Below are 22,152 nucleotides of genomic sequence, written 5' to 3' on the forward strand. Positions count from 1 at the left end.
GCCGTTTGTGTAACGGAGTGAATTGGGATCGTGGGATCACCGTAACGGGAGATTTACGTATTCTCCGAACGCAGTGGCTCGGAGAATTGATTGCATTGGGTCTATTGGGTACCTGAGGAGTGTATCAATGGAAATGTGACCTGAGTCGTGTATGGTAGATTATTGGGTATGCTATCCGCTTTACATTCCGTGTGGACGTAAAGAGGATGAATCGGTTGAACTGCAAGCGGATCATTGCAGTCAGAGTTCTATAATGGGATCGTGATCTATCGCGCACCCAATGTCACAGTTAAATCATACGTTCAGCTGACCACAAGTTAAAAACAAAATATGACCTAAAAGGCCAAAATACCGTTAATTAAAGTAAAAAAAGTTTGTTTTTAATATTTACCTTCGGGTGGGGGAGTGGGGGGGAGGCGATTGAACGAAGGTAAAAATTGCAAAATTAAAATGCCAAGAAATCAATTTGATATTATTTCTATTTCAGTTTCACGATTGAGGAAATCAAAAATAAAGAAAAACCATAAAGAAATTGAAAATAAACATAATGGTATAAAGATTGGAGAAGTCTATTGCTGACAATACACGCCGCCATTCTGTATAGGCTAACGCTTCTTTTTTTTTATTCTTTGCTCGTTTTGGCACCTCGATGCTATTCATCTCGGATGATGATGAGTTGGATGATGAATTAATTCATTCTTGAACCGAATTACAAAATGCGAACAATAATTGAACACAAACAACAAATGAAATTCGAATAAGAGTTGCGGCAGAAAAAGAAAAAAGTAACAAAGGGGGGAAAACAAAAATCAGAAACGCAAACAAAAAAAATAAGACACGGACGAACGAAAAAGAAAAAAAGAAAATCGTTGTGTGAAACCCAATAAACGTACAGTGTAGTCAGATAACTGGCGAATGAAGAGATGAAGAACATCAGGAAAAAGAAAACAAACAAAACAAATTGGGCGATTGGGAGACGCTGTGCAACAAAACTGCTAATTAATTCGAGACAAGATGAGAGAAGAAAAGAAAAAGACGAAGGAAAGATTGAGGAAAAAAATCAAACCAAAAACAAGAATCCTGAAACTATGAACCCATTTTGGGCTTTTGAGGTAGTAAAAAAACGAGCCCTCGACGGTAATTAAACATTAAACACAACAAAAAGAGGGGGAGGGGAAACCACACCAACAACAAACAACAACAAATAAACCGAATTCGATAACAAACGAAGCATCTGACGAACGCATTTTTTGTTTTTTTCCTATTCTTTTTTTTTTTCCTGTCGTGTATTAACGAGCGATGATAAGCGGATTATTAGAATCAGCATTTGTTTCTTTTGCGTGTTAATGTGCTGTCTATGTGTGTGTGTGTGTGTGTGTGTGTGTTTTTTTTTTTTTTTTTTCTTTTTTTCCTTTTTCAAGGACTGAAATAAACCAAAAAAAAAGTGATTTGCCCTTTACATGGTTTGACTACAGAAACGGTCAGGTGCGCAGATCTCTTCTCATTAAGAATTCATCAAAGGTGAATGTGTTGGCACGATAATGTTTCGAGAAAAATGAAAGAGAGATGGAGAAGGAGGAGCTGGGGGATATATATAGATATAAAAATGTTTGGTGGGTAAGAGAGGAGGGTGAATGGGAGACGAAAGAAGAAGAAAAAAGGGGGTCACCGAACATCGGAATTTAATTTAAACACACACGCACACACTTATCCATTTTTCATGTGAGATAATGAGATGAAGAGAAGAAAAGAAAAACGAAAAGAAAACATAAAAAAATAAAAACATAAAAGACAGCAAGAACATGGCGATCGAAAATTCAAACACTGGGCTTTATAATAGTGTTATGAAACGCTACAGCGAACGTCGACAAGAACAGGAGTTTAAACAAAATTGAATGAAAACACACGAATCAGTATTGCTTTTTTGCAAGGTAATTTTTCGACACGTTTCAATGAGAGACTCTTACTTAAACTGGAGAGACGCAATTTCTTTAAACAGTACACGCACACACACACACACACATACGCACAGACAAAGACAAATACACATCAAGAAACGCTTCATCATTATTTTCTTTGAACAATTTTCTTCAAGTGTCACTTCCCCATATATGTTTCCCTCTGTTTTTTTTCAACGATCGACCTCGCTTAATCATTTCAAAGAGAGCTTTTTTTTTAAATTATTTTTCAAAATACCAATAACGCCAAAACAGTTTTTTTGAACAGCGCGCCATTTGTTTACATCGTTGGCTTTTGCTTGTTGATTTTCTTTTTGTCTTGCAAGTAGTTGAATGTTTATTTGACATTTGTTCGGGGCGGATTGAGAAGAGCAGTATGTGTGTTGCTATGGGAATTAAGCGCAGACGGATATGTGATTTAAAAAAAAAAAAGAGAAAGAAATGGGTCAAGTAGTTTCGTAATGGATGTCTGTTTGTGTGTAAAGAGAAACGATCACATTTTCGGCGTCGAAAGTTACAAACAATAAGGCCATTCGCTCACGTATATCTGTTGTTCTGTCGATTATGTATCGCTATAAAATACCACGATCTCATTCAGATCGCGGAGTTTTTCTTTTATAATATAATTACTCTCCCCCTCATTTTTTTTTGTGTTAAGTTCCCGATCGTTCCTTTGGCACACGGCGCACATATTTAGAGGGAGGGGATAATTGCATCAAAACAAATTTCCCGCTAAATTGTCTCCTGTAAGCTCGTCGTCAAACGTTTCTGTCTGTACATTTATATTATAATTATTATGATTACTAACAGCAACCCCCCCAATGAACCAAGAAGTTCTGCGCCAAAACTTCGCTTTCTTTCTCAATCTTCAAGAATTAACGAAACAAATGTTGAATGCAACCGATAACAATAAATCACCGGGTTCATAAAACACGATGGGGGCTAAATCCCGTTGCATTTACGCTGCTGCAAATTCGCACCCTTTTTTCGTTTGATCAACATGAAATATAATTAACATATTCGAAATATATTCCCACACATAAAAACAAAAGATTTTTTAAAAATAAATTCTCACTGAAGAGTAGAAAAAAAAAATGGACAACAACAAACAAAAAATAAAAGAAAATGTTGGCTGGCTTTTTGTGACCGGAAGAAGAAATTGAACTGGACATAGTTTTCCTATCGTCAAAACGGGCTATTAAAAGAAAAAAAAAAATCCTATTGGAAGATTTAAGTTTTTTTGTTCTGTGCAATTGATTTCAGTTATTATGATTCTTCGAGGTAAGGTTCGGAACTAGTGAATAATTAAGGAGGGATTGAAGAGTTGTTGAAGGGGACAAAATCTGTGTCTGCTGCTGATATACTGAGGTATTTCGCTTGGAAGGTTAGTTTAAGTGTAAAAAAAAAAAAAAAATTGATTTAAAAACTCCAAAATAAAAACCGTTCTGCTATTTGTGTATGTCTGTGTGTGATATAATCTGTGTGTCGGGGGCTGTGGGGGAGGCGGGGAGTAGGCGATGAGTCAAGTGGCACGAGATCTTCTTCAATCATCGGCCGTTGTTTTTGGACTGCGCTTGACACAGGCATCGAGCATATTTGCAGCCGATTCCGGCCGGCTCAAGTCTCCGTGATTGGCTTCAGAAGAATGAGAGTGATTGTTATTGTTAGGTGCCCCGGAAGTGTTATTCTGAGCGGCTGCGGCAGCAGCTGCAACAGCAGCCATATTGGAAGAGTGTTCGGCGATGAGCTGGAGGTACGTGTCGAGCAGAGCGCTTCCAGTTGATCCACCACCGTTGCCGCCTCCGCCGGACGCGTTTTGATTACTTCCAGGTGAATTGGCCTGCTGCTGCTGCTGTTGTTGCTGTTGTTGTTGCTGGATGGCAGCCTGCATGTTCGTCTCCAACCAATGTTTACCCATTTTGGTGGACAACCCCAAACGGTTGACTAATCCAGCGGCGGAACCGTAAGGAGAAATGGTGGCCATCCCTCCGCTCGATCCGCCTGATCTGTCGCTCTTCTCACGGTGATGGTGATGGTGGTGATGGTGGTGATCGCGACCACCATCGCCGCGAAGTCTTTGCTGAGCCAAACTCAAGTCCTCCGGGTCCTGTTCCAGCGGAATCAACTGCAGCGGATTGTTGCGATGAGACTGGAGTCCACCGATTGTCACCTATCATTCGTGAAGAAATAACGATAATTTTACACGATTAACACAAATCGCTATTTCAAATCCAAACAGGTGAAACATTACCTGAGGAGGAAGTGTGCCGGGAGGTAAGGAACCCGAATGCGGGCTCTTAAAGTCCAGCCGGAGATCGGCTGTCCGTCCGCGTGGATTGCCGCTAGTGGGTGACGCACGAGCTGCCAATTCCGCCGGTGAAACTACAAAACATTCAGCCAATCGTTAAAAAAGAAATGAGGTAAGTAAATAACGACCGTTACAGAACTTTGTCTATAAACATCACTTCATTTTATTTATTTATTTATTTTTTTTTTTTTGGCTTACACTTACCTTTGACGCCGGCCTTGGCCAGCAGGCAGGAAGCCAAAACAGGATCGAACGGTGCAGGCATGGGAACGACGGGCAGATCTTTAGTGCTGATGCCTCTGTGCTGTCGCGACATGTGCGAGTGCAGCGAATTGCGCGACTTGGCCACCGTCCCGCACAGGACACAACGATAACCTGGACACACTGTGTGCTTATCCTCCAAATGCGTCCGCAGTGTGTGGGCAGATCGATAAATTTTGCCTGCACGCATTTATTTGAGACGTTTGAAAAAACAATGCATCATTTTTAATGAGAAGCCAACGTGTTGACGGAACGTACCGCATTGAGGACACGGACGCGGGTCAGTTGCTCTGATTCTCATTAAATCGAGAGAACGTCGCGTAGCCTGGGCCAGATCGTTGTTGTTATTGTTGTTGTGGCTATCGTGCTGGTGACGGCCGTGATGTCCGCCCCCTCCACCGCCACTGGGTCCGTTCCCACCTGGAATGGATCCAGGTGGGAAAAGAGAATGGAGGCTCTGCAGATTGAGCAGCGGATGGTGATGAGCAGCGTATCCGGAAGGCGGGACCATCATCTCTGATGCGTGGTGATGCAACGAAGAAGATCGATGGTGGTGATGCGGATGATCTCCCATCCCCATGCCGGATGATGGATAAACATTGTCTTCCGTGTTGGATAAGTCACCGACGTCTGTCCGATCGCGATCCGAAGCGTCCGTGTCGTTATCGCTGTCGCTGGCATCGTCATCCTCTCCGTGATGTTCCCGCGCTCCGGCTCCACCTCCGCGCCCGGACCGTGAGCTCGTTTCCGATTGGTTACCGCTTCTCCTAGCCGCCAACAGATGGGCCATCAGAGTTTGCGACGAACGCCCTTCCAGCGCTTGGCTCAACAGCGACTCCCGGTGGACGTCCAACAGCAACTGCTCTCGTTGCTGTTGCTGCTGTTGTTGTTGTTGTTGTTGTTGCTTTTCATCCATCGTGGCTTTCACGTGCAGCCGGTGGTGGCGTCCTTCGTCCTCTTCCATCTCATCATCCAACTCGTTTAAATGCTCCTCTTCCTCGTCATCGTCGTCTTCATCGTCGTTTGTCCTTCGTCTCCGGCCATTTTCCGTCACCACAACTAGACCAGCAGGGCCAGAATCTGGAACGGTCCGTCCTCCACTTTCTTCTGATTTGGATGTGACCAGAGTCGCAGTAACGGCCGCTACTGTAGCAGAGGTAGAGCCCAATAAATTCGGCCCGCCCGTTCCGACCAAAATGGGAGACGTTGATCGCGATCTGACCCGTTTCCTCGGCGGGTTGGCCACTAATCCGACCAGCGGGCGCCGTTCTGTTGACGACTCCCGGGACGATGGCGTCTCGTTCGAATAATCCGACACCTGGTGATCGACGAAAAAAGAGGGACGAGGGAAAAGGGGATAAAGACGAAGAAAGAGAGAGGGAGAAATAAAAATGAAAAGAAAAAAACAAGAAAATAAAGTAAACAACCAAACACCATCGACACCGTTATAAATGGTTTGTTTTCGTTTCTTTACGACTTTCTCTTCGTCTGTTTAGAAAAAATCCGAATCTTTCAACAGGTTTAATAGGCAACAAAAAATAATTGAAAAAAAGAAAAAAAGAAAAAAAAAATGCTGAAAATTTCCAATGAGCGTGAAAAAATGCCTGACGTATTCCTAACGCTCGGGTCAATAAAAAGAGAGTAGACACCGGTAAGAGCCGCATCGAAAGACATTTCGATATAAAAAAAAATAATAATTCAGTTTCATCTAGTTATATCTATTTCCCAAGTCTTTCCAAACGACTTGACAACGACATAAAAGTTTAGATGTGGGTCATCCGCGGTCGACGTGGCGCTGTGACGCAATCAGCCCATAATTCACCACGTCGACCATCAGGTGACAAACATTTTCAAAAGCTGACCGGGTATTATAACCACTAAAAGAAATGATAATAATAATTGCTATTTTTTTCTTTTTTTTTTTAAACCCAGCAAAAACTTACTCGTTTCGTGTTGGGGTAATGTTTGGATGGGACGTCAGCCAGTCCCTTGACCTGCAGCATCCGGGCCGTGTGAAGAACCGACGGCAATTGTTCGTTGGAGACGCTGACCTCGCCATTGTACATGAAACGCAGCAAGGCTTCCATGTCACGATACTTGACATCGCGCAGGATGACGATCGGATGCTGGCACGGATTCGCCTACACCAAAGAATGGATCAGTTCATTCGGAAAACATGTTGTATAGGCCTGGTGTTTGCAACCCTCGTTTTTTTTATTTTAAATTCTTATTTTCCAAAAAAAAATCTTGGCATAGAAATGAAAAAAAAAAACGAGAGCAATCCAACCAATAATATGTCATTCTTATGCGTCGTCATCAAAAGAAGAAGAAAAAAAAAGAAGCTGTAAATGTATCAGGGAAACTGTTTTGAATGGAGGTTTGCCGCGTTTTTTTTTTTTTTTCCTTTTTGAGAAAGAGATTAGACAGAGCGCCGATACTAAAGTCCAGGGAAGATCAAACTGCCAGCAAAATAGGCTTTTTTTTTTTTTCAGGGCGGAGTGGTGGTTACGGCTGCACAACTGTGAAACGATAGATTTTTCTTTTTTCTTGTTTTCTTCCGAGCCTTCTGAGCTGAGAGATAACTGATGTCACACGGCAGCGTTACGGGCACGACGGAAGCCCTCCTCGTCCCAGAAATAGCACAGCCGAGGATCCTTCTTAGCATCCCATTTATGCCCCCTTTTTTTGTTGTATTTTTTTTCCTCTCTCATTTCCTTCCATTTCGTGCGTGTCTGTGTCGTCGGGATGGACGTAAAAGGAGAAAACCAACTCGTGTACTATTGCTCCTTACATCCAGGAACATTTTTCTTGCTTCGCCCCTTTCTTTTCTTAATCGGATAATTCCACCGGAGCCATGCGGCGAAGATCGCTAAACTTTTGGTGTAATAATCGATTGTCTGTTGGGAAGTTTTCAAAGACAAGTTGACGCATTTCTTTGTGTGTGTTTGTTGTCTCTTCTTCTTTGATCGTGCGGACAAAAGAACGTCGAAAAGAATATTGAAAAGAGCTTACCTTGAGGAGGTGTCTGAAGTAAGGGCTGCAAGCGGACAGCACCATCTTGTGAGCGGTGAATGATTTGCCGTCGCAGGCCAGCGTCACGTCGACAAAGTCTTCGACGTCGCGCAAATGGCGGAACGACGATAAAATTGACGATTGAAAATCATGCCACCTCAAGCTGTACAACTGTTGTTGTTGTGGCAGTTGGTGGTGCTGAGGATGGACCGGCTTCTGTTTTTCTATTTGCTGTTGCGGCTCGCGACGGGAATCGATTATCGCATCGTCTTCGACGTCCGCATCTGCATCTCTTTCGTCGTCGTCATCATCTTCTTCGTCCGCTTCTTCATCCTCGTCATTTTCCTCATCGTCTTCGCTGTTGTCGCGACGGTTGGTCCGCGACGGACGTCTGCCCGTCGCGTTCGACAGTCGATGCTGAGCCGTCCGGTGCTGGCGATGCCGGCGCCGTTGGGCCGCCGTGTCCGCCGCTACTCTCCGTCGTTTACTGACCGAATGCTGTTGTTGTTGGTGTTGTTGCGCGTTGGCCAGCAGATTGGCTGACACGCGTTCATCGGCCGATCCGCTTCCGCTAGGTGAAGGATGTTCTCTGATGCAAGATTCTTCCACAACGCCCGTCGGCATCGACATTGGAGACGATAGCAGTGCCATAGCTCCGACCATCTGCTGGAACATCATCAGCTGTTAAATTATTGTCCACACACACACACATGCAAAAGAGAAGAGAAAACAATTCCGACGGGAGGGGGGGGGGGGATTGGACTGTGTTGGGTTTTAATTTTACAAGGAATTCCGATCGATTCTTTTGAATAACGAAAAACCCGATAGGATGCAAAACGAAATCGTACATTCCAAATTAAGAAGAAAGCCTAAAAAAGAAAGCTAAAAATAAAAAAATACGGGCAGACAAAAGAGAAACAAAAAGGTTGTCCGGACAACACTCACCACGAACACCTAGTCATTCAAACCGGGTCTCTGCTTCCAATTTTTCTTGTTTTTTTTTCTTCTTGAGATTTCGGTTTGTTAATTTTTGTTCAAAGTTTGTCTTCTTTTCTTTTTTTTTTTCCAGCTGCCGTCCTCTCAATCGTTGTTGATGTCCGATTGGGAAATCCAATCAAGAAATCCAATCCTGATGATGGCAGATGCGCACACAAGGAAGGGAACATGGGCAATAAGAGAGAAATGAAAAAGAGCGTTAAATTCCAGTTCTTTTTTTTTTTTTCCTCTTGATTTTTTGTTTTATTTTTTTGGTCACGCCGTTGGCACAAACACAAAATCATCAAACTGCGTCTATGTGTCTGCGCGTTGCACGGAATTTCAGCTTTACGCGACGGGCAACAAACGGTGTCTCGCAATAGCGAACGAATGTGACGGAAAAAAACAAAACAAAACAAAACAGAAAATGAATAATTCGCGAACGGCATCACGAGTCTTACGCACGATGGAAAATTCCAGCCAGTTCCGGTTGATCCGGGATATTTTGCGCTTGAAAAACGAGAGACTTTTCTCTTTCTACTGCGCGTCTATTTGTCGCCGTTGACGCAATTCGAAACGGATAATAATGCGCGATAGCCTCGGCACATGAGTTACGAGCGAGAAGAGCCTGTCTAACGGACAAATGTCTATTCGATTTTCATTCTCCTTTTTAAAAAACAAGAAAAATTAATACTTATATTTTCAACTTCCTTTCGTGGAAATAAAACGTAACGAAATCAAATCCTTGGCCAATGCACAGCCTTGATGCCCAATTCAACCGAATGAGACATAAGGAGGATTTAAAAGAAAACAAAAGAACGGGGGGGGGGGGAATGCTTTTATCACGATGTTTGAGGCAAAACTATTCGTTGGTGTTAGGGTCGGCCCGTCAGTTGAGACGAGAAATCGACGACACAGAACAAACACTAGACGTTGTCGGGAATAAGTAGACGAATAGTATAAGAGCCGGGCAAAAAGAAGGAAGATGAGTAGGGGGAGGGTTATCATAAGGAAAAGAAAAAAAAGCTTAATTGGTTCGATTGTTTTATGTATGTACACCCATCTTCTTTTCGTTGGCAAAAGCGTCTTTTATGTATACACACACACACTTCTTTTCTCTTTTTGCGCGTTTTCCTCTTCCCGGTGCGTTCGTATACAACAATGAAAAAAAAAAAAAAAAACGTGGAAAAAGAGTCAAAGAAGACGGCCAATCGATGATTTGGGGATCTTTCAGATTGTTCCTCCCTCATCACTTGCCTCGCCTTTTATATACCCGGTCACAAACAAAAGAAAAAGATGTAACGCACGCAAACAGCACACACACACACAATGCGCACGTAGAGAGTATATACAGTAGAACAGAAGAACATGTCGAAGGTTTTTTTTTTACAAGAGAAATAAAAGACTCACATATACACCACATGAAAGAGAAAATAGATATCGAGAGCGGGGGGCACACTAGCAAAATAATGGGCCTTCAAACTCACCCACCGCAATTGTGAGCCGAGTCAACTACTACACGACAACGGATGCTATAGTGTGTAACTTACACACTAGCAAAAGAAAGAGAGAGAGAAAAAAAAAGGCGATTCGAGTGGACCCCATGCGCTACTGGAGCAGGTTCTAACGTTTTCGCCCTTGTCTAGAAAAAAGGGCCGTACACATTTCAAAGAGAATTTAAAAACAAAAATCAAAAAACAACCTCCAAATGCGGGTGTGTGCTGCTGTATGTAACGAGAAGAGAAAAACAGAACCCGTGTGCGCTTGGTAAGCTTGACCTGGAATGCCACGTGCCCAACCCGTCCGTCCTCTCCGAAAAAAAAAACAAATTTCACTTGCTCTCGATTATTCCTCCTTCAAAATAAGAAGAAAAAAAAAATTTTTATTTCAAGTTGCGTATAGCGCGCCCTTTAACGTTATTGGTTAAGACTCGGTTCTTTTGCGTCGTCAAAAACGACCTCGTCTAGTCTTGTGTGACGGTGTGAGTGACTTGACGGACGAAAAAGGCAAAAAAACAAAGACGGAGCGACGACAACTGCAATATTCTTGTAGTACTAGCTAGAGCGCTAGGAGACGCAAACATCGGGAGCAAACACGCAACGACACGAGGCAGCGGGAGGAATGAAATCAAATTGATATTTAAGAGAGAGAAAAAGAAAGACCGGTTATTTGGGGGTCCGGCTTGCGTCTATGTACTATGTTTCGCAACTGAAGAGAGATTTTTTTTTTTTTACAAATTTTAGTTCACCAATTGACCAATGCGCGAAAGAAAATGATTCGCGCTTCTATTAAAACATCGCTGGCGGCCAATACACGCAATAAAAAACTCACCTGAAAAATGTTTTTCAATGCGTGTGTGTTTTTTTTTTTTCTTTTATCTTTTCACGATCGACTTGCCAATACGTCAAAATGTTGAAATCAAAATCAGAGGTCATGTCCGGGAAAATGTTTTTTTAAATTCCAAAATAAAATAAAAAAATGGTGTTTGAAAACGAGACGTGAATTTGAGAAAAATCATTAAGATGACGTATACTGGTAACCACCCGAATCTTTAAGTCTTTCCTTATCTATTACAAATTGACATCCTCCCCTTACACAAACTGTTAAAATAGCAAAAAATATTAACAATCTATACTGATTTATTTTCGCTAAATAGTTAAAGACAAAAATGAAAATGGCCCACAACATACGATGGACCCAATCGCTGACAAAATATTTCTATGGATGTTTTTTCAAAGTAAAATTTAGTGACGACACTACCGGATCGGGCCGGTGTCGACCTGAGTGTTACACCACCCACCAAGAGCAGCGCCTAACCTTTCGTCATCCTCACAGCCCCTTCCCACGTACGAAAAATCGTCCATTCATCAAGGCAGAGACTCATTTTTGCAGACAGCAAAATAAAGTAGAAGAACCCGACGTTTAGCAATAAAAAGAAATCACTACCAGATTGTGAAAAAGCAAACTTCGTAGATGAACAGCTAAATCAAATAAACACACTCACACAAGTACGATGTTGTTTTGTTTTTTCCTTTTGTTTTCTAAATGAGATGAACAGCAATCGGTACAAGATCTCCGAGGTGGGGGTCCCCCCAGGATTGAAAAAAAAAGAAACTGTTTATCAATTGTCGATTTTCAAGTCAAAACACATGACACCCATTTTTTTCTTAAATCACTTGGACGCACGAGACATTCACTGTTTGATTTAATATTTTCTTCGTGACTGGGTAACACAACTCTCACACCACAGCTGCAAAGGACGGAAGACAGCCGCGAAAAGACAATTTAAAACGCCCGAAATGTTAATTTTGCAAGAAGAATTGCAAAACACAACGCAAAAAAAACAAACAAAACAAACAACGCACATACACACTTGTACTCCACATACGGGCCGATAACAAGGACGGACGAAAGTAAATAAAAAATAAAAAATACGCCCGTAAAACGATGGATCCGGCGGAGTAGCCAACACACACAACACGACGGTACCGGAGAGCGGTTAAGACTGATGTGGGCCTAGCGACAAGTCTGGGCCTAAGTATATACTATACAGCACACTCTCTTTCTCTACTCTACTCTACTCTACTCCAGCCCACCAGAACCACCCTCTCTCTCTCCCAACTGTATATATATATGCAGCATGTATGGAAAAGATTTTTTTCCCGTTTTGCTTGATGGAAAAAGAAAGAAGAAGGAGAATGAAAGAGAGAAAGAAAGAGAGAGAACGAGAGAGAGAGAGAGAGAGAGAGAAAAAAAGGAGGCTGGGCCGTTTAAAAAAAAAAAGATGTGGGGTAGGTGGGTGGAGGCGGTTGAGAACTTGATGGGCGGAGAGTTTAGTGCGTACCGCGGCCGTACCGAGTTATGTGGCACAGCTCCTTTTTGCTATACGAGAGAAACGTATAGACGGACGATCGAGTAAAGTGTACACACGAGGGGGCACCACTACTAGGCAAAAGCACACACCATACAGCCATGCCATTACGCGTCCACAAACACATTTGCAGACAAGGTTATGTGTGTGTGTGTGTGTGTGTGTCTGGCAAGTTATTCTCTTAATAAGCCAGCGGGCCGGTCTTGGAGAGAGAGAGCTAAACAGCGGGATCGTCGACAAATGGCAATGGGGCGTCTTTGATTTCTCTCTTTCTTTCTTTCTTCTTCTTCTTTCTGTTTTTATGATTTCATTTAGCAGCCGAGCCATTGAGTAGCGAGAGAGACACGCAAAATCAAGAATCGCATTGTCGTGGCCCGTTTTCTATCTGGTGAGAGTCGATTGAAAAAAACTGGCCGCGGTCATTTGATTTTTGATGAGCCGGCCGAGTTGGTCCAAACGATGAAAATAAAATAAAATAAAAAAAAAGATTGAAAACTCCTCCCCTTTTTTTTTTTCTTATAGGGAATATTTATTTAAAAGAATAAAAAAAAAAAAGTGCGAGCGTGTGCGCACCCATTTTCTTTTAGTTTGTTATATAAGAGCTACATACGCAAAAAGGCAGGGGGAGAAAAAAAAAAAATGCTAGAACTTTGATTGCTGCGCTTTGCTGGGCTCTCTCCCTTCCTTGGCCGCGTAATTACCATCAGATTGGCCCGTGTCTGCTTACTTTGGCTTTTTTTTCTCTCTCTCTCCCCGGTATGAAAAAAAAACAAAACAAGAAAACAGCCCGTGAATTGGGGAGAGGGTTCGATCGTCCGGAAGGGGTTTTTTTGCTTCTCTTATAAGAAAACGCGGCCCAGGGATTTTTAATTAGCAAGCGAGAAAAGACTGGCAATAGGCAAGAGCTGCCTTTAGTACACACACACACACACACACAAGAAAAGAAGGGGTGCGTGTAATCCGAGCCCCCATTTGATAGCCAATAGTTCCAGATCGTTCATCAGCAACTACATTGTCTTTTTCTTTTCTTTTCTCTTTTCTTTCTTTCTCTTCTTTATATTCTTCTTTCCGAAATCATCTAAACACCCAAAGTGGAATATATATATATATACAGTATATATGGCCGGCGAACCGAAATCACACACACACACATTCTTTGCCTTTCTCCCGAACGTCAATATACAGCCAGTTATATACGAACGGGGGCTCAATTTAATCACGACGTGTATATTTATGCTATTTAGCATAGACAAGTGGACGTCTCAATATATATTTATACAAAGGGAGGTGAAAAACAAAAATGACTTTGTTTGCTCGAAAATGTCGAATCGTATTGTTTCTTATTCGGGGCTTTTTTTTTCAAAACAGAAAACAAAACAAAAAATCAAAAACAAAAGGACAAAATTGTTATTAAATTTAAAAATAATCACGATTTGTTTTTATCAATGGATTTCCGGGCGTTAAACGAAAAATATGACCTATCATTTTTAGGTCCAAGTACACAGGGAATATCACTCCCCCCTCCGGTCCGACCGATTAGTGGGGTGGGGCGATGTCTTCAATAAAAGAGGAGAGAAAAAAAAATTTTGTTTTTAAATATAAATAAAATGTGTGTTTTGTTGTTCGTCTACACTCGCTATTCTGAGTTTAAAAAAGAAATGATGAACAGGATGTTTTTGCTTTCGGTATAGCTACTGACTGGGAGCGGGAGATTCAAATCTCTGCAAAGAAAAGAAAAAAAAGATGGACGTCATCGGCCTTTCGCGTTCAACTAGAGAACAGACAAATGGCGGTGAACAAGCGGGATGGTCTTCGTTTCAAAGAAATCAAATTCGTGCGCACCACATACGCTGATCGTAACGCATGCACCGATTTCTCTTGTTGTGTGGTACTTGAAACAGATCAGCAGACTCGATTCTTTCTGCCGTATTGACACGAGCAAACAACGAGACAAATAACAAGACCAACCGAAAAATCCAATATACTCGCATACAATACGTATATAGTCAACCTAACTTGTACATATATATCGACTTGTTCAACAATGACCCAAACAAGCTCTTTTAAGTCAAAAAGAAGAAAAGAAGAAGGAAAGGGGGGAACGAGACGGGATTTGCACGTACAGAGTTTCTTGAACCTCCTATTGAACTTGTACGATCGGCAATTGTTTGCGCGCGGCATCTTTTTACCTTTTTTGTTACATCCTGATTTTTTACCGGCATGGCCATTTTTTTTTTTCGTACGTGCAATAAGAGAAAAAGGGGCAAGTATTTTTTTTTTTTTTAAGTTTATGGCGGTATCTTCTTTGCGCTAAAGGAATGACCTTTTTTTGTTTTTGCAGCCTACCCCTTTTTTTTGGGGGGGGGGCAGTTTGAGAATTATATGACGACACTACTGTAATAACATGAATGTTCATGCACAATGTTGCCTTTTTCTTTTTTGACCGCCTTTTTTTTTTGGTTAAACGCACCGAGCGTGTGTGAGTGTGCACACACGCACATCACTAAAGCGCTAAAAAAAAAAAAAAGGCATTTAAAAAAAAAAAAGGAGAAGAAGAAAACTTGTTTTCTTGGCTCTCGCTCTGAGCCGACACTTTTACAGCTTTTGGCGTTGCATTTTCATGGGCGTCTGGACCGAATAAATCGACCTCTATATCCTGTAGCTCTTTTTCACTGGTTCGTTCGGGCCTGGCACTGGTCTCTCTGTGAGCCGCCGGGGCCAGTTCTCCTATCCAACATTTTTATTTTTCTTCTTCTTCTTCTTGCGCAATATTAACAACGTAAGAATAAAAAGAAAGGAGGGGGGAAGAAACACAAGTGTCGCGTCAAGCGCGGTGTACGGCCAAAACATACGCATCTATAAATGTTTGTGTGTGTGTGTGTGTGTGTGTGTATAAATATATATACAGTGTGTGTGAGTGTCTTATCCCCTATCCCCCACTATTTCCTTAACCCTGTGTGTGTGTGTGTGTTAACGGTTGGATGCATAGAGTGAGAGAGACTTGACAATATCTGTATAGTTACACACAGTTTTTCCGACCACTTTTAAATGTTTTTTTGTTGTTGTTGTTTAAAACCAGGAACTTGTCCGTCTTTCCCGTTTGGTTTTGAAACTTTTTCTTGTACAATAAAAAAAAAAAAAGGAAAGATTAATCTCAGACATCGACAACTGGCAAATGTAAAAAAAAAAAAAAAAAAGGTTGGGACTTCGTGACTTGGTGCCATTCTAATCACTTAACATTTAGGTGAACAGTTACCCCCCCCACCTTATTTTTTTTTCAATAAAAAAACCTTTTAGTGAGTATGTAGCTGCTTGTTGTTTTCTATAGCATCAATAGCAAAATCAATTCAAAAACAGAGTAATTGAAAATTGAGGGCCTTCTCGTGAAACTATTCGTGACTGCACCTGACGACCGACGCAGAATTTCGTTTAAAAAAATTTATAATAATAATTTAAATAGGAGATATACCTAAAACACTTGATAATGCGCCAAGGAATTTTTCGAAAAGTGATGTGTTTGGATGTAACGTGGACGACATGAGCGCACCCAGATGAGACAGCGAGACACACAATGACATGCGAATAAGAAAAAAACTATTTGGGATGTTTACCTTTTCGTGTGTGTCCTTATCTTCCTTCTTTTTGAGTTGCCTTGCTTTTAGCGGACCAATCGCCGCGGGTAAGGCAGGTGCGATTCAAGAGGGACAGTCTCTCCTATAGATATACAACGCACAGTCGAGTCGACGTGAACCGGGTGTCACCGCGAGACCAACACGACAAGTTCCCAACTTTTCTGTTTTTGTCCCCCCTCAGTTTTTTTGGGGTTCTTTTTTCTTGGTTCAAAAGGTCAACAGCCCCGCCGACAAATAACACACACACACGCACTTTGTTTAAGAAGAGACTTACGAAAACAGCACATCGACGCGGATGAGTGCGCACGGCAAAACGCGGGATTGTTCAAATTCGTTTGCGCAAAAATATCAACAACAAAAAAGAGTTAAAGAGACACACACACAAAAGCGCGTTGATAACAGTTTGCTTCCTTCTTTCTTTTTGGATGAATAGTGACAAGATCACAGGTCCCAGGTCTCTCTCTCTTGTTTTGAAACGTCTCTTTCTTTATGTTTCAATCAAAACACACAGAAAAATGTTTACGTTAAATAGATTTCATGTCACCGACAGGGAGGAAACAGGAACTAAAAAAAATTTGAATTATAACAAAAAAGGAAAAACAAGTGACAGATCTAAAGAGAGAGAGAGATGAAAAACGGCAAAAGTTTGAAAAACAAATAAAAAAAAAAGGTGCGAAGTGAGAGGGCGTCGTCGGACGAGTGGCGGGACAAAAACGACGTCGCACGCTGATATAGAGGCCACATACTGCTCCACTACCGGCGTAATAGTAGTAACCTATGCGTATGTCTCCCTTGTATATATATATAAATATACGTGAACAAAAATCAAAAAAAAAAAAAGACACAAAAAAGAAAAAGAGTGTGTGTGTGTGTATAAGAGGAAGGAGGAGGAGAGTGAAAGAGACAGACCTCAAACGGTAGCAACCTCCACTTGCAACTGCACGCCGCCACCCGTCGACGTTTCCTCCTCCCTTTTTAGTTCGGAAAAAGAAAGAAAGAGGGGAATTATCAAAGATGCTGAAAGAGAGAGAGAAAGAATAAGAGGAGGACGTCGACACATGCCAGTTTGAGTGGAGAAAAAAAGAAAATGACTTGCGTAGATCGGTCCTCCGCCTACCACCTCTTTTTTTATTTTTAAGGACTGTGGGGGGAGGCGGGAGTTCAATGCAAACAATTCTGCACAGCAACATTCGTTTGTTGTGTATTTCGAAAGAAAGGATTTTCATTCTGATGATGGCGAATTAAAACCGTCCATCTTTCTTAATGCGAATAAAACGATGGATCTTGTGTGCAGAATGAGATTGTCGTTATCAATTGCCAATCTAAGATATACACGTAGAGATATGATGTACATGACTTGGATTATAAGCGCGTTTTTTATGTTTTCGAGCTCATTGCCCTTTCGTGTGCTGCCTCATTCCCTCGTTACTCTGTTACCTCTTGGTTGTCGATGAAACGCGATGACGTCGCCTCTTCTTCTTCTGCCGTAGCTCTTATTAATTTCCGTTGAAATATTCATATCGACAGCGGCTCACGGGCAAGATGATAGAAAATATCCTGAGCAAGGGGGCGACGACATCTCCCTCCCCCCTTTTTTTCATCGTTGAAAAGAAGAAGGAAAAAAAAAATTGGGGGAGCAGCAGGGAAATTAAAAAGAAATAGTGAGGCGGAAAGGAGGCCTTGAGTAATTAAGGATTTCAATTAGCTTTACCCATCCCCGATAGAGGAAGAGCCTACACACACAGGCACAGTGCGGAGCACACAGGAGAGCATCAAGCAATCCGTTTTTTTTTTTTTTCCTGTATATCTTCAAACATCAGCTACGGTACGGTACACCGCAGCGCCGATCTCAATCCGATCAGGTCCCCAAGCGCAATCACATTTTTTTTTTTCCCCCCCATCCTAGCCTTAAATCAAATAGAAACTGTGTCGAGGAATAAATCCCGAATAAAAAATAAATGAATCCTTCTCGTTAAAAAAAAAAATTTGGTTGGAAAATAGAATGAAAAAAAGAAAAAAGAAAGACGTATGTATTATACAAGTTGGATACCTCTTAAGGATTACGCATACGCATGGCAGTTTATTATGTTTTTTAAGTTGCGCTATTGCTGTGTGTTTTACCTGTCTGCCTACACGGATTTCACCTGATGTACGCATCATATACTGATGTGCAGCATGACTAGTTAGTGAAGATGAAGACGGATATAATTGAACTTTAAATTTGTAATGGATTCGTGGAGGATCACGGCCGTCGGCCGTATAGTCATCAGCATTACTTCTGACTGGTCGAGTTGAGTAGGAGGCCCTTAACCGTGAATTCTGTCAATGCAAAAGCGAAAATAAAAATACAGTTTTTTTTAAATCACGAATATTATGTGTCATATTTAAATATTTATTTAAAAAAAAACGAGGGGAACTTTCGAAAATACATGCCGATTGATTGAATATCCGTATATTATAACCGGATATCCCTAACGATGGGAAACAGTATGATGCAATAATTGAATCAATTTGAGAAAAACGATAAAAACGGTGTCAATGTTGCATACCTGAATAAAAGTACTTGTTTATTTGGTAAGGCTTCGTTCATAATCCCTATGCTTCACCTTTCCCTTTTCACCCGTTTTTATCTGACCAGTTTCCTAGTCGATTTCGTCAAGGCTGGGCAAAGTGTGTTGTCCCATCGCACGTGTCCTTCGTCCTGGTTGGGTCAGCGTTTCTGAAAAATGAATCCGAAACCCATGGCAGACGAAATACTCGGAAAAAGAGAAACGAAAATCTTATTCGCGAAAGTTGAAACTCTCTCTCTATCTCGTTCTCCTTATAGACGTTGCCCGATTCCGGTTGTGGGACAAACACACACACACCCACTCAACTTGTTGTGGTGTCTCCAAAGGCAACAGCTCACCTACAATACAAAAAAAAAAAGGGATAAATAGCAAGGAATCATTAGCTCGATTGACCGTGAATGATCGTATTATAAAGGTATAGGACAAGGATCATAGTCGTTGGCTATACTATAGTTGGAAGCCAAAAATAGCAAGACGTGATTGCGTCTGGTATATATGTAAGGGAGACAGTAACCGATTAGCGGGCAAAGCTGATTAACAGTGGCCGTCCTTCTGAATGCAGCACTTGTTCTTTGAATCAAGAGTTTCGAAAATCCGACAGAGTTGTTGAATCAAATCAACCGATAACTGTCTGCTTTTCCAACTGGAAGCCTTCGACTGTGTCTTTACCGTTTTTTAATTGATGAACGAGCAATTTCCAATCGACGAATAAATAATCGAGTTTTTCCGACAGCTATAATGCGTGATGTAGAATCAAGACTTTGAGAAGGAAAATCTAAAAAAAAAACAGAGAGTGTAAGTGAAGGGTTTTGAAAGAGTGTGAAGACTAGAGTTGACTTTATCACCCCACGTATCCCGCCTACAATTTTCTTCTTCAATTTTAATAAATACCGAAAATCAATAGATTTGCAGTGAAACATTTCTCCTCTCATTTTGTTCAGTGTGTTCACTGCCTTCTTCATTTTTTTTTTTATTTTCTCCCTCTTTTTCTTAGATTTCCTTTTTTTTTTTATCCCACTACACCCATTTATACCGAGCGCACTCCACCCGCGCCCATCTCTTTGGAATGAGTGGGTCGGGGGTGCGGCAGGGAGACTCATTAACACGGCCGAAAAAAAAAAGAAAAGAAAAAGATACGATTTTTTACTAAGTCGATCAATAATCAAGCAAAGGCCTGCGCGTCTTTAAAACAAGTTTTTTTCAAAAATGAAAAGAATAAGAAAAAAAAGGAAGGGATAGATAAGTGCGCGCTCCGGCCGCCCCGCGTTTTGCGCTCTGCTGTCATGTAATAAAACGCATGAAAAAGATCCAGGAGAAAGGCACACACACAAAAAATCCTAAGAGGGGGCGACGATAAATGGGTGGGGTACTCTTCTGTATGTGGTGTATAACGATACACAAGGAGACAAAAACTAAAAAAGAAGAGGGGGGGGGGATATAGAAAAAGAGACTTGGATTAATTTTTTTCCTCTCCTCCTCTTCCGGAAGAAGAGGTTTTTTATATGTGCTGGATCAGCTGATAGAGTCAGGCCTACGTTGTGTATGTGTGTGTGTGTGTGTTCAAAGTACACATACGTATGCTCGTCTTTTGTCTCTCTGTACTTCTTTCTTTTCATAATAAAAATGGCCGATTTCGCGCTTGCGCTGCGCTCCTGCCCGGTGAGCGGGAAAGGAAAAAAAACGTGTCCAGCAACGGACAAGAGGAGCTCTGCGCACACACCACAGAGAAGATAAGAGAGAGATCAATACTTTTCTCCTCCATCAGGATTGAGGGGGTTCAAAAAAACAGAAGAGGCTTCATTGAAATTTCTCCCCGTATTTTAGCGTTTCTTTAGCCTATGCACTACTAACCCCCCCCCCTCGAACAGACTGGCTTTTCACGACGGGCCGTGCCCGGGCGTCGCGCAACACACACACATAGACCCGTCTTTGCCTACGACCACGGTGCGTTCAAGTGTCTTTTTACACGAATGTAAAAGCGAGTCGCTTCGGATAAGTTGAGCGAGTTTCATCCGCTTTTTCTGGAATTGTTTCTTGAATTTCTTCTTTTCTTGTTTGGGTTTCGGGTCCAGTGTGTTGGACACAAGTTGAACGCTGTGTTCGTGTTCGGGCAGCAAAACATAACAGGACGACGCACCATCATCAGGTGGGGAATCTGTTTTGCGGCGTGCAAAGGCGAAACGAATCGGGACTGTGCGGAAGTCGTGCGGGAAGTTTTCAGTCGTGTGGTCGGCGAAGCAAAAAACTGGACCGCATCCAAACTCAGTGCGAGAAGGGGAGGGGGCTACAGGTGTGAGCGCCATGTTGGTTGTCGTCGATACACACCATCCATTGGCCGACGAGTTCCTTTCAGCTCATCATTGCCGTTGTCTTTAGAAAACAAAAATGGTTCAATCTTGTTGGCTTTTATTTTGATGTTTTCAATCCAACTTGTAGCGTTTTAGTTTACAGTTATACTCATTAAACAAGTCGTTTTGTGTGTGTGTGTGTGTGTGAAAAATCGATTGGCTTTCTACGGCGTAACGGTAAACATTTGATCCATAGTGTCATTTGATTTGCAAATGTCTGCGATTGAAACAGTTATCGAACATCCTCGTTAGAAGACTGTCCCCCTATCTCGTCTGAAAGCGGCCATTTTTTTTCTCGTTGTTGCTCAAACCCAGTCGGTTGTTTTTGAAATAGAAACGAGTCTCTCAATCACAAGGACAGTGTGCAAACTAAACGAGTGTCGGAATGAACCGCCGTTCGTTGTTGATCGCCGATCACTCGCATCTTCACGATCGTCTGCTGGCATGCTCTTCGACGACAGTCGATTACAAGAATGCGCAGCAGCATCGGCAGCAGAACAATGACGACGAAGAAGATGTCGGCCAGGACACGGTGCCGTTGCAAAAGCAACAGAGTACCGACAACCCAACCGATTCGGAGCAAACGATGACTTCTCACCTGTCGCTGCCTCATTTCGCCCTTCATCGACAGGTAAAAAAATGTAAATTATTATTGAATAGATGTGAATTTTGGAAATTTAAAAACAAAAGAGGGGCAAAAATCGATGCTTTGGAATAGATAAAAAAAAATTAGAAACGCGCTCCGAAAAGAGAATTTTTCTTTTATTTTTTAAATATATATCAAGAGAGACGATGGATGGATGGATCATTATCTGATAGAGGGTGGACTTACGGTAGGGCCCAAAGAGAAACAGTGACATTAAACAACAAAAAAAAAAAGAGAGTGGTCTCCCCCCCCCCCTCACTTCCCAACTAGAAAAATCAGTTCATGAATTCAACAAAAAAAAAACTTCCCACCAAAAATAATAAGTCAAAAGAACAAACGCAACCAAAAAAGTGTATACCTGTTTTGTTTGGTTCATTTGTTTTTATCTTTTTTTTTTTTTTTCGTTGGTTTTTAGGTTACCTTTCCTCCTTCCTTGTATGACGCCATTTTGCATTCCGTTAGAAGAAAAAAAAACAAGCGCAAAAACCAAAACCAACACAACAACTTTTGAGTTGGAGTTCTATCCTCATTGCGCCACTCTACTCGGTGGTCGTTAGATTATTAAGCTCTT

The 22,152-nt window shown here is 41.7% G+C and overlaps 2 protein-coding genes and 1 long non-coding RNA gene across 11 annotated transcripts in view; 1 reads left to right on the forward strand and 2 right to left on the reverse strand.

Annotated features, from left to right (window-relative positions):
• Window positions 1-461: 461 nt before the first annotated feature.
• On the reverse strand, window positions 462-16,556 carry LOC116917651 (protein abrupt). Of its 9 annotated transcripts, none has more exons than XM_045169096.1 (9): window positions 11,519-12,102; window positions 8,485-8,668; window positions 8,388-8,408; window positions 7,540-8,202; window positions 6,471-6,668; window positions 4,786-5,845; window positions 4,471-4,707; window positions 4,210-4,340; window positions 462-4,128 (listed from the first exon to the last, which is right to left on the reverse strand). In XM_045169096.1, exons 4-9 carry the CDS (start codon window positions 8,200-8,202, stop codon window positions 3,502-3,504), a joined length of 2,916 nt encoding a protein of 971 aa, XP_045025031.1. In that variant the 5' UTR covers window positions 8,388-8,408; window positions 8,485-8,668; window positions 11,519-12,102; the 3' UTR covers window positions 462-3,501. The 9 variants fall into 9 exon arrangements, with proteins under 9 accessions (XP_045025031.1, XP_045025027.1, XP_045025029.1 ...); XM_045169092.1 differs by lacking the exons at window positions 8,388-8,408; window positions 11,519-12,102 and adding exons at window positions 8,980-9,146; window positions 9,209-9,913; XM_045169094.1 differs by lacking the exons at window positions 8,388-8,408; window positions 11,519-12,102 and adding an exon at window positions 15,997-16,556.
• Window positions 16,557-18,033: 1,477 nt separating this feature from the next.
• Window positions 18,034-20,467, reverse strand: LOC116917607. Its single transcript, XR_004391219.2, has 2 exons — window positions 18,567-20,467; window positions 18,034-18,336 (listed from the first exon to the last, which is right to left on the reverse strand). It is a non-coding gene; the product is annotated as an uncharacterized LOC116917607 (long non-coding RNA).
• A 458-nt stretch (window positions 20,468-20,925) lies between these two features.
• The window catches only part of LOC116917604 (voltage-dependent L-type calcium channel subunit beta-1), a 47,037-nt gene continuing 45,810 nt past the window's right edge, over window positions 20,926-22,152 (forward strand). The window contains exon 1 of the mRNA XM_032923139.2: window positions 20,926-21,566. Within this exon, the coding sequence (XP_032779030.2) occupies window positions 21,321-21,566 (246 nt within the window). The 5' untranslated portion in view covers window positions 20,926-21,320. The remainder of the gene's footprint in view (window positions 21,567-22,152) is intronic.

Source organism: Daphnia magna, linkage group LG2 (assembly GCF_020631705.1).
Source record: "Daphnia magna isolate NIES linkage group LG2, ASM2063170v1.1, whole genome shotgun sequence".
Classification (NCBI taxonomy): Eukaryota; Metazoa; Arthropoda; class Branchiopoda; order Diplostraca; family Daphniidae; genus Daphnia; species Daphnia magna.

Bases quoted from the DNA above. Each gene is read 5' to 3' on its own strand.
- LOC116917651 (XM_045169094.1), bottom strand. From the start codon at position 8,202: ATGGTCGGAGCTATGGCACTGCTATCGTCTCCAATGTCGATGCCGACG. The intron at 5,846-6,470 runs GTAAGTTTTTGC...GTCGATCACCAG, and splicing joins ATTACCCCAACACGAAACGA to GTGTCGGATTATTCGAACGA. The intron at 4,341-4,470 runs GTAAGTGTAAGC...AATGTTTTGTAG, and splicing joins GGCCAAGGCCGGCGTCAAAG to TTTCACCGGCGGAATTGGCA.